The sequence below is a fragment of the Spermophilus citellus genome (genome assembly GCF_964194105.1).
Source record: "Spermophilus citellus genome assembly, chromosome: 7".
Classification (NCBI taxonomy): Eukaryota; Metazoa; Chordata; class Mammalia; order Rodentia; family Sciuridae; genus Spermophilus; species Spermophilus citellus.
This window is the reverse complement of record NC_138188.1, coordinates 82962872-82975548: the sequence shown is the minus strand read 5'-3', so window position 1 is coordinate 82975548 and position 12677 is coordinate 82962872. Positions and strand designations below refer to the sequence as shown.

At 35.4% G+C, this 12677-nt stretch overlaps 1 protein-coding gene across 1 annotated transcript; it reads right to left on the bottom strand.

Annotated features, from left to right (window-relative positions):
• Positions 1 to 11533: 11533 nt before the first annotated feature.
• LOC308653877 (olfactory receptor 5AC1-like) lies at positions 11534 to 12457 on the bottom strand (the record flags this gene model as incomplete). The annotated part of the gene is made up of 1 exon (XM_081302634.1): positions 11534 to 12457. One exon carries the CDS (start codon positions 12455 to 12457, stop codon positions 11534 to 11536), a length of 924 nt encoding a protein of 307 aa, XP_081158760.1.
• Positions 12458 to 12677: the final 220 nt, after the last annotated feature.

The following is a 12677-nucleotide window of genomic DNA, read 5'->3' as shown; positions in this document are numbered from 1 at the left end:
GTCTAGCTATTGTGAATTGTGCCGCTATAATCATTGATGTGGCCGTATCCCTATAGTGCACTCTTTTAAGATCCTTAGGGAATAGTCCAAGAAGGGCGATAGCTGGGTCAAATGGTGGATCCATTCCCAGCTTTCCCAGGAATCTCCATACTGCTTTCCAAATTGGCCTCACCACTTTGCAGTCCCACCAGTAGTGTACAAGTGTACCCTTTCCCCACATCCTCGCCAACACTTATTGTTGTTTGACTTCATAATGGCTGCCAATCTTACTGGAGTGAGATAGTATCTTAGGGTGGTTTTGATTTGCATTTCTCTGATTGCTAGAGATGGTGAGCATTTTTTCATGTACTTGTTGATTGATTGTATGTCCTCCTCTGAGAAGTGTCTGTTCAGGTCCTTGGCCCATTTGTTGATTGGGTTATTTGTTATCTTATTGTTTAATTTTTTGAGTTCTTTGTATATTCTGGATATTAGGGCTCTATCTGAGGTGTGAGGGGTAAAAATTTGTTCCCATGATGTAGGCTCTCTATTTACCTCTTTTATTGTTTCTCTTGCTGAGAAAAAACTTTTTAGTTTAAGTAAGTCCCATTTGTTGATTCTTGTTATTAACTCTTGGGCTATGGGCGTCCTATTAAGGAATTTGGTGCCCGACCCCACAATATGTAGATCGTAGCCAACTTTTTCTTCTATCAGACGCAGTGTCTCTGATTTGATATCTAGCTCCTTGATCCATTTTGAGTTAACTTTTGTGCATGGCGAGAGAAAGGGATTCAGTTTCATTTTGTTGCATATAGATTTCCAATTTTCCCAGCACCATTTGTTGAAGATGCTATCCTTCCTCCATTGCATGTTTTTAGCCCCTTTATCAAATATAAGATAGTTGTAACTTTGTGGGTTAGTCTCTGTGTCCTCTATTCTGTACCATTGGTCCACCTGCCTGTTTTGGTACCAGTACCATGCTGTTTTTGTTAGTATTGCTTTGTAGTACAGTTTGGACTCTGGTATCGCTATACCTCCAGATTCACATTTCCTGTTTAGAATTGCTTTTGCTATTCTGGGTCTTTTGTTTTTCCATATGAATTTCATGATTGCTTTCTCTATTTCTACAAGAAATGCCGTTGGCATTTTGATTGGCATTGCATTAAACCTGTAGAGAACTTTGGGTAATATCGCCACTTTGATGATGTTAGTTCTGCCTATCCATGAACAGGGTACATTTTTCCATCTTCTGAGATCTTCTTCTATCTCTCTCTTTAGGGTTCTGTAGTTTTCACTGTATAAATCTTTCACCTCTTTTGTTAGGTTGATTCCCAAGTATCTTATTTTCTTTGAAGATATTGTGAATGGAGTGGTTTTCCTTATTTCCATTTCAGAGGTTTTGTTGCTGATATACAGGAATGCCTTTGATTTATGCATGTTGATTTTATAACCTGTCACTTTGCTGATATCATTTATTAACTCTAGCAGCTTCTTTGTAGATCCTTTTGGGTCTGTTAAGTATATTATCATGTCATCCGCAAATAGCAATAATTTGATTTCTTCTTTTCCTATTTTTATGCCTTTAATTTCTTTTGTCTGTCTAATTGCTCTGGCTAGTACTTCAAGAACTAAATTGAATAGAAGTGGTGATAGAGGGCATCCCTGTCTTGTTCCAGATTTTAGAGGGAATGCCTTCAGTTTTTCTCCATTTAGGATGATGCTAGCCTGAGGATTAGCATATATTGCTTTTACAATGTTGAGGTAAGTTCTTGCTATCCCTAGTTTTTCTAGTGTTTTGAACATAAAGGGATGCTGTACTTTGTCAAATGCTTTTTCTGCATCTATCGAGATGATCATATGGTTCTTGTCTTTAAGTCTATTGATGTGGTGAATAGCATTTATTGATTTCTGTATATTGAACCAGCCTTGCATCCCAGGTTTGAATCCTACTTGATCATGGTGCACAAGTTTTTTGATATGTTTTTGTATTCAATTCGCCAGAATTTTATTAAGAATTTTTGCATCCAAGTTCATTAGAGATATTGGTCTGTAGTTTTCTTTCTTTGAAGTGTCTTTGTCTGGTTTTGGGATCAGAGTGATGTTGGCCTCATAGAATGAATTTGGAAGAGCTCCTTCTTTTTCTATTTCTTGAAATAGCTTGAAAAGTATTGGTATTAATTCTTCTTTGAAGGTTTTGTAAAACTCCGCTGTATACCCATCCGGTCCAGGGCTTTTCTTGGTTGGTAGTCTTTTGATGGCTTCTTCCTTTGTTATTGGTCTGTTTAAATTGTGTGTGTCTTCCTGTCTCAATCTGGGCAGATCATATACCTTAAGAAATTTATCGATATCTTCACTATCTTCTATTTTATTGGAATATAGGGTTTCAAAATACTTTCTAATTATCTTCTGTATTTCTGTAGTGTCTGTTGTGATATTGCCTTTTTCATCCCGTATGTTAGTAATTTGAGTTCTCTCTCTTCTTCTCTTCGTTAGCATGGCTAAGGGCCTGTCTATCTTATTTATTTTTTCAAAGAACCAACTTTTAGTTTTATCAATTTTTTCAATGTTTTTTTTTGTTTCAATTTCATTGATTTCTGCTCTCATTTTAATTATTTCTTGTCTTCTACTACATTTGCTGTTGTTTTGCTCTTCCTTTTCTAGGTTTTTGAGGTGTAGTGTGAGTTCATTTATTTGTTGTTTTTTTTTCTTTTTTTGAGGAAAGAACTCCAAGAAATGAATTTCCCTCTTAAAACTGCTTTCATTGTGTCCCATAGATTCCGGTATGTTGTGTCTGTATTATCATTTGTCTCTAGGAATTTTTCATCTCCTCCTTTATGTCTTCTGTAACCCATTGAGCATTCAGTAACATATTGTTCATTTTCCATGTGATGTAGGATTTTTCCTTCCTTCTTTTATCATTGATTTCCAATTTCATTCCATTATGATCAGATATGGTGCATGGTATTATCTCCACGCCTTTATATTTACTAAGAGTTGCCTTATGGCATAATATATGGTCTATCTTTGAGTAGGATCCCCCAAGAATACTGTGTCCAGCAAAATTAAGCTTCAGATTTGACAATGAAATTAAAATCTTTCACGATAGACAAAAGCTAAAAGAATTCGCAGCAAGAAAACCAACACTGCAAAGCATTTTGAGCAAAATACTACAAGAAGAGGAATTGAAAAATAGTGTCCAAAACTAACAGCAGGAGGTATCTCAGTAAATGGGGAGGAAAATAACCAAAAAGTAAAACTAGCCAAACTAAAATAAATAAATAAAGAAGCATGACTGGAAGTACAAATCATATCTCAATTGTAACCTTAAATGTTAATGGCCTAAACTCACCAATCAAGAGACATAGGCTAGTAACCTGGATCAAAAAAACAAATCCAACAATATGCTGCCTTCAGGAGACTCATATGATAGGAAAAGACATACACAGGCTGAAGGTAAAAGGTTGGGAAAAATCATACCACTCACATGGCCCTCGGAAGCAAGCAGGAGTGGCCATAGTCATATCGAATAAAATCAACTTCAAACCTAAGTTAATCAAGAAGGATAAAGAAGGACACTATATACTGTTAAAAGGAACCATCCACCAAGAAGACATAACAATTATCAATTTGTATGCACCAAACAATGGAGCTGCAATGTTCATAAAACAAACTCTCCTCAAGTTCAAGAGTCAAATAGACCACAACACAATAATTATGGGTGACTTCAACACACCGCTCTCGCCATTAGACAGATCCTGTATACAAAAACTGAATAAAGAAACTATAGAACTCAACAGCACAATCAATAACCTAGACTTAACCGACATATATAGAATATATCAACCATCATCAAGTGGATACATGTTCTTCTCAGCAGCACGTGGATCCTACTCAAAGATAGACCATATATTATGCCATACAAAACTTCTTTGATTGACATGATTTTCAAGAGTTACAATCTTTTCTGACAATCTTTTCTGACATATATTGATTACCTAAGATATTGAGTACATTGTTTTTAATATTTTCCTATAACCTTAGCCAATCATGATTAAGCTTTTACATTTTCATTTCAATCACTAGGTGCTAGGCTATGCAACTAGACTACATGTCTCCAGACATATTCCAAAATTAATGGACCTGTTCCAAAATTAAATATCACCACAGTTAACCACAAAGGGAAGTTATGTCTAGGAAGAAATAAAAATAAAGTTGGTGATCCACTCACAGTGTTTTCTACTGTATTTCCTCTGATTGTAACTACTTGTTTTGTTCTCCTCTTACACTTAAGACATCTCAATGTGTCCTTAAAGGAATCAAATTTAATGTCCATCTAGTCCCTAACATTTACCTAAAATCTCCAGGCGAAATTCTTTTATCTCCAATAATTCTGTGATGGTTTCTTGTCTATATACCAAAAGTTTATTGGGTTTTTTGCCTCTTCTTATAATTACACAATCTTACATGCAATTACTCTTACATGCAATTACTGTAGGGTTTATCTGTCTTCTTATGGAGGACATAAATTTTAACAAAGGTTTGCAAAGTATTTACCAGGTCAAAAAACATCAGTGGAAACTGGGTGACGTGGCACACACCTGTAATCCCAGCAGTTCGGGAGGCTGAGGCAGGAGGATCGCAAGTTCAAAGCCAGCCTCAGCAAAAGCAAGGTCCTAAGCAACTCGGTGAGAACCTGTCCCTAAATAAAATACAAAATAGGCTTGAGGATGTGGCTCAGTGATTGAATGTCCCTGAGTTCAACCCCCAGTGGTAATGGATCATCTTACTATTTTACAAAATATCCAGAAAATAACATTTTCTTATGTTACCGTAATCTTGGGACAAGACATCAGTGTATATTGTTGCCTATCCCAGGTGAATGCGAAAAGCTTCTGATTCTCACTCATGATTGATACTGCAACTAATCCATTTCCTGCACCAGTGACTACATATCTCATACCGATATTTAATTGAAGTTCTCTAGTAACTAGTAGTACATCTAGTAGAACAACATCAATTGTCACTGTAATACTGGTGTGTGGCCATCTACCTTTAACAGCCATTGCATAAATAAGTTTTGTAGAGATTAGGATGAAAAAGTAAATATGGTATTATGGGAATCAACAACATGTGGTATTTGAGTCTCTAAAATTGTTTGTGATTTGTGACACTAGACTTCAACAGCTCTTTTGTGTTGTAAAGACTCCCTCTGATAAGTAGGACATAGGCATGGGTTTTCTAAATAAAGAAGCAGAATTTGTTCTGTGTTGAAAACTCCATAAAAAGAAAAATCAAATACATATAGAAAAAACTGAGTATTCCTGGCACAATCAACAAAAACAGACCATGATGCAGGAGATGCAAACTGAAATTGATTAGAAGCTCAAAGGCAGATCATGACAGGATGGCTTTTACAGCAAAAAATGATATGGTAATGTTTTACAGTGATTTCTTAATATAAGAAGGATTTCCTAATGGCAAGAGATTGGTTTAAACTGATTATCCTATGCCATTTCTAAAAGATAGTGTGTATATACTCTGTTTATGATTATGAGAGGCTATTAAAAGAAATCATATGTTTTATTAGTATTCAAATATAAAACTAGAGTAAGTTCCACTTTCCTCATTTAACTGGCTTTGTCTTCTTGGGGAATTCATAGACCTTTTCCCATTTTATTTTATTTTAATAACTCTTCCCTTTTGGTGTGATCAAAACAGGGTAGTGTTACTTAAGATACCATTGTCTCTGTAGTCACTACTGACATCATTGGTGGGATGGAGGGTCAAGTAATCATTATCATCACAGATGTAGTCATTGAGTTCCTACACTTTTCTGATCCTTGTGGCTATGGTTTGTTGGCTGCTGAAAGTTATTTACAGCCCTTGGAAATAGTATGGAACTTCTGGGTATATAGCCCAAAGAGAGGGAATCACTGCCTTGCTAAAATATCTGCATTCCAAGATTCATTTCAGCATTAAACACAGTAGCAAAGATATGGAAACATCCCAAATGTCTATCAATCGACAAATGGGGAAAGAAAAGGTGAAATATATACAAAGTATTATTTAGCCTAAAAAAGGAGATTCTATAATTTGCCACAATGTGCATGAGCAAGAAGGACATTATGCTGAGTGAAATAAGCCAGATATAAGCTCACATATCTGGAATAAAATAAGGAGGGCTCAAGTACAATAGATAAAGAATAAAAGAGATAGTAACCCAAGGTTTGGGAGAAGGTGAGGAAATAGGGAGATAATTGGTCAAAGGACACACAGTAGCAAATATGCAAGATGAACAAGCTAATAGATCTAATATACAACAAAAGGAATGAAGTTAATAAACTTTCATTGTACTTATGATTTTGGTAAATCAATAGGTTTTAGTAAAATTGTATTAAGTGATTTGAGTAAATAAAACATTAAAAAGGGCAGAAGTGCGTGGACATTCTTTATCTCTCCCTGCAACTGCAGATGTTGAATTTTTGCCCATCGCAACAGACCTCCAAAGTCTCTGAAAGTGAGATTTTATGCTTAAATGTAAGAATTCATTGGAATAAAATTCAGTCCATACCAACATATAAATTATTTCTTTGCATTTTTTCTTTCACCTGGGGAGTATTTAGACATGTGTTCATTAGTTTCCAAATTTGTGAACGGTTTCCGTGTATATTTACATTATTGTTGCTTTCTGATTAGATTTCATTACAAGAGAATATAATTTTATGATTTCAATTCTTTTAAATTTAGTGGAATTTTTTTCATGGAAAGATTATGCTGATATGGATGGGTATACTACATAAATTAGTCTAGGCATTGCTGTCACAAGATTTTGTGAATACAGTTAAGATTTAAAGTTAGTTTACCTTCACTAAAGAAGATTATTCTCAATAAGGTGGATGACAATTACTGAAACCTTTCAGAGAAAAACAGGTTTCACTGAGAACAGGAAATTTTGCTAGTGGCACTACACAGTGCAATATGGTTAAAAAAATTAACTTTATTATAAGAAGGAATTTTGTGCCAAGATTGTAATATAGAAATCCAGTGTGAGCTCTCAGTGTATAGTTATGCCTAATAGATTTTAGACAGTCTTAACAATGTCTTAAGCAAGTTCCTTAAAATAAATCCCCTTTTTATTCTGTTTCTCTGGAGAATTCTGAGTGGCACTTATGCTCAGCTGATTTTTTTTCAGGTGTATGAGTTTAATTCAAATAAAAATAATCCTTTTAACAAATACTATAGGAAAAACTGGATATACATATATTTTTATAAAAGGGCTTTAACCATACATAAAAAGTGAATTGAAATGCCCTTTGGAACTAAATGTTGAAGAAGAAAAAAGAAAACTTTTATTTCTTCTAGAAGAGAACATAGGACAAAATCTATGTGATCTTAGGGTAGGTACGGATTTATTAAATGAGAAAATTTAATATACACTAATCATAAAAAAACTGATATACACAAATTCATCAAAACTGAAAATTCTACTTTTCAAAGAAAAGCATTAAGGATGTTAATTGAAACTAACAATATTAATTGACATGTGGTATATTAAGTGTGAGATCAGGCAACGGGTAGTGACCAAAGGAGGCAGATTTTAAAAGGCCGCTGAACGAGGCTTTATTGAGACATAACTCAGGGACGGAACTCTATCAGTCCAACAGAGTGGACAGGAGAAGGGTCTGAGGAGAAACCACGTGGGAGCTTGACAGGACTGGAATTTTTATAGAGCTTACAGCAGGAAGGGAAGGGCTTGGGGCAGAAAAAGGTGTTTTTAGAGTCCCTTGTCCCACTGGAGTTGGAGTTGAGATCCAGGATTGGTCAAGAGGTCCTGCTGATTGACAGGTGTTAGCCAGGAGATCCCGCTGATTGACAGGCATTTCCATCAGCACCTGATTGATGTTTCTTTACCGCACTCAGGCTGCTTGGTGCTTTGTTCCTAAGTCACTGCCACCGACCTGACATTAAGTATTATTTTAATCAATTTCCACATTGAAGTTGAAACAAAGCATTTGTAAAGTCACTTATTGTTTTAGTCAGCTTTTTCACTGCTGTTGACTAAAAGACTGACTGAAACAATTTTAGAAGAGGAAAAGTTTATTTAGGGTCTCACAGTTTCAGAGGTCTCAGTCCAAGACAGCTGGCTCTACTTATTGGGGCTTGAGGTGAGGCAGAACCTCATGGCAGAAGTGTGGTGGAGGAAAATAGCTCAAGATTGTTATGCTCGAATTCAGGACCCCCAAAAGACCACTAGAGACCAATATCGATGTAAGCAGCAAAGAGGTGTTTATTGCAAGCTACCTCGGTCCTCCACACTCATACAGCAACTGGTGACGCTGAGAGGCCCCGAGCCCAGGGTTTGCAGCAGTTTTATACACTCTTTGGGGGAAGGCAGGGACATCATATCTTCACATACATCATAGCATCTCTTAGCAAATCATCACACACTGCAGGAAAATCAAACAACAACTCTTAACATTGATTAGCACATTCACTGGCGGGAACAAGTTGGGTAGGGGTGATTGGTAAGTACAAGAGGGGGATTCATTTGAACTCATTGGTTTAAAGCCAACAGGGGTGTACCTGCTAAACTACATGGTTTCCCAACATGTTATCAACCACCATAAACTACTGGGAGGGTCATCTGGCATCTCAGGTATTTTCCCTGTCTCATGCTGATTGGTGGTTGCTAGGGGATTGCTATGGGTGCTCACCTAGCCTGACTGAGTCAGGGACACCTGGTGCAGCAGATCTCTCTTGTTATTTGTAGATAAACAACTCAGCAGGGTGGGTATGTGCCTAGGAGTGCTCTGTGGGTCTTTCCAAGGACAAGGGTCATGCCCCCTTCCTTGGACAGGCTTTGCTGAGGGAGAGGCTGGTTTTTCACTCTTTCATGCTCTTTCTCGACAGTGTCTCACTGTGTTGTCAAGGTGATAGATTTAAATTTCTAGACTAAACTGATTTCCTCCATACCCTACCAAGTAGCTGGGATTGCAGGTATATACTATTCAGAACATTCTTAATCATTCCTATTCTTTTGAATGGCTCAGAATTTTCATCCATCATTGAGACCTAGTAATAGCAGTTTGTTAAGTTTATCATCACTGCACTGTTTAGGCAGATTATTTGAAGCAGCAACTGTCCTTATCACTGAATTTATCATAGTTTGGAGACATTTTCAATTAACAATAATTCTATGGTTAATACATATTCAACATAAGGTAATTTCTACTATATTTTCCAGGGTATTTTATCGACCATGAAGTGAAAAAATTGGGCAGGTACCTTTTTTTTTCAGTATAAGCTACTTTAGCCATAGTGTACCATTATCGCCAATGAGAACTGTACGCTGAAATTTATTGGAGCCAGGTCATACAATTTCTTATATTCAGAAAGAATAGATTTCCGACTATGAAAATATTACTCATGATCATGCAGTCTGAGTATCCAGACTAACAAAAACTCAAGTTTCTAGTGTTTATATCAATTGATAAATTGCCCTGATTACTTAACAAATACCTCTAATTTCCATGGTCATAGGACCTTGTCTTCCCACATCTGGGACAGTGAGCATATTGACTCCTAGTTATTTAATAAACAGAGTATCAGCCAGGTTCCCAGGAAACCTCTTATGATCCTCTGTTTTGCATATTTGCCTCCTCTCTGCAATGTCAAGTCTATTTCTTTGCGTTCTCCTGATAGTAGTTAATGCTAATGGAGCTTTTTTTCAGGAGGCTCTCAAACAAAAGACTACAGTTCAATTATTAAAACTTTCTTTCCAAGGTAATATAATAATATAAATGGAATTTCATTTAATAAATCAGATTTGGCTATGTAATATTTGTACAATTTTAGGGTTGGAAAGGATTATAATAAGTATAATATATAGTTATCTGTACAAAAACTCCAAATAAAACATATGGTACCATAAACATGAAAAATAAATTTACTTGTATGAACATAAGTAATGAAAAGTATAACAGAATTACTCAAAGAATAATAATAGTAAATTAGAGCATTTTACCAAAAAAAAAATTCAAGGAAACCAGTATTTAGTACACTGTTACAAAGTGAATCTAAATGCAAATAGTTTTCAAAAGTTAATGAATGTAATCATATAGAATACTTTTAAATAAATTTTGTTAATAAATTTTGTTATTGGGCATCTATTGAAATTAATCTTAAGACCAAAGTAGATTTTTTTCCCCAAAATGTGTTCATGACAAGCAGATGAGTAATAAAAGATATCATACATGTAAATCTTTTTTTGGGGGGTGAAGGGTACTAAGGATTGAACTCATGGGTACTCGACCACTGAGCCACATTCCCAGCCCTGTTTTGTATTTTACTTAGAGACAGGTTCTCACTGAGTTGCTTAGGGCCTTGCTTGTTGCGAGGCTGGCTTTGAACTCAAGATCTTCCTGTCTCAGCCTCCCAAGCCACTGGGATTATAGGCCTATGTCAATACACGTGGCCCATACACCTAAATCTTTAGATAAAACTTTTGGTATACTTTTGAAAGTATTGGCTTGAAAAAATGTGAAGTGTTTCCTAAATATGAGAAAAAAAAGATATATTTTCAAACTTCAACAACTTCAAATTTAAATTTAATTCTTTATTTTTATCATTTTTTCTAAGTAAATACACTGAGAAGAGATTGATCAAGGCATATAACTGTCTTACTTAAGAAGAGTTGAGTCATGTTTCTCTATAAGTATAAAATTAGCCCATGAGTTCTCAACCACTAATTTACATTCAATTCAGGAACATGATTATATATAATTTTTGCTCCTGTTATTAAATAATAAACCATTTTCTTATCTCTGATCTAGTTCCTTTGCATTCTGTCTGAGGGCATCTAGTAAAACTGATAAAAATAGTAATGCATTCATACAGCTAGTAACTGAAATATCTTTCTACTAAATCATTCTTAAATTTAAATATTATCAAGTATCTTGTTATATTCAATATCCTATATAAAAATAGTGCATGAAGTTATAAATATGGCCAAAGTTTTATTTTAGTCAGTCTTGCAGCATTACTGAGTATGGGAAAAAAGAAAAGAAAAAAAAAGAGAGAGAGAGCAAAACCTTATTATTTGCAGGTTCATAGAGATAAACTAAGTTTATTCAAGTAAGTAATTGCCTATTCAGGTCATCCTCAATTAGAGCTATTTACTAGTAAATTTTTCTCACTGTTGCACCATAAAATTACTAATTACTACCTGTAATTTTACAGGGGTAAAGCAAATACCTAATTTGCAAAAGCAAATGCAAAGATAAAATGGAACACAATGTATCTAAATAAGCTCATATGGCTAATGTGACCACTCTTTCACTGAACCCATAACTAAGAAAGCCCATTTAGCACTGGACTCAAAATTTAAAAAAACTGGATTTCTTCACACACAGCTCAGCAATCACTCTGACCATTTGTCCTTGGGTAAAATGGCAGAGTAGTGGCTAATCCAAAAGATTGTTTTTTGTTTGTGTGTTTTGGTTTTGGTTTTTTCCATAAAAAGTAAAGAAGAGTTTGAAACTTGTATGACAAATATTTATTTCTTTATTATTCTTCTCAAGGCACTTATAACCTCCTTGTTTCTTAGGCTGTAAATAAAAGGATTTAACAGGGGTATTATTATTGTGTAAAATAAAGAAAGCATTTTTTCCTTATCCTCATCTGGTCCAGACCCTGGACCAACATAAGTGAGGAAGAGAGTGCCATAGAACAAGGAGACGGAGAACAGATGGGCACTGCAGGTAGAGAAGGCTTTGTGTCTGCCTTTCTCGGACTTCTTTTTAAGAATGGTAAAGAGGACCTGGGCATAGGAGACCATAATGGTTACAAAGGTGAAGGCTTGCATAAAGGCTGAAAAGATTAAAATGACAAGCATATTAATTGTAGGATCAGTACAAGATATTTTGAATAGTTGTAAAATTTCACAATAGAAATAATGTATGATATTGGACTTGCAGAAAGTTAATCTAACAAACAAACCCACATGAATTGCTAAATGTAGAAAACCAACAAAATATGAAGCACCTATAAACTGAGTACAGAGGCTATTGGACATCATCACTGGATACAGCAAGGGATTGCAAATAGCCACGTAGCGGTCATAGGCCATCACTGACAAGAGGAAACATTCCGTGGTAGCACTGGAGCCAAAACAATAAAACTGTGTTAAACACTCAGCTAGGGATATCTTATGATTCTTAGATAAAAAGTTGATAAGCATCCTGGGAGTCACAGAAGATGAAGTGCATGCATCAGCCATGGCTAAACTGCTGAGAAATAAGTACATGGGGGTGTGAAGGTGTGGGTCCTTCCAGATGAGAACAATTAGGCCAAGGTTGCCCACCATGGTGATGAGGTAGATCACAAGGAACACCAGGAACAGGGGCACCTGCAGCCCTGGACGGTCTGTAAGTCCCGTGAGAAGAAACTCAGTCACTAGAGTCATATTTTCTTCTGCCATAGTTGATCTAGACAATCACCAAAATGAAAGAAAAGGTAAGGAACAGTCAAAATAGAATCATAAAGTTGTTTATATTTTTATGTGACTAATACATTCCTAATCAATTCCTATCATCCAAATGATAGTTTTAAATTTTTACATTTATTTGTCTATAATTTATGTTCATTCAAAATTCTTCATAATAAATAGTTTTAAAATGATAATTCATCTATTCATCTAA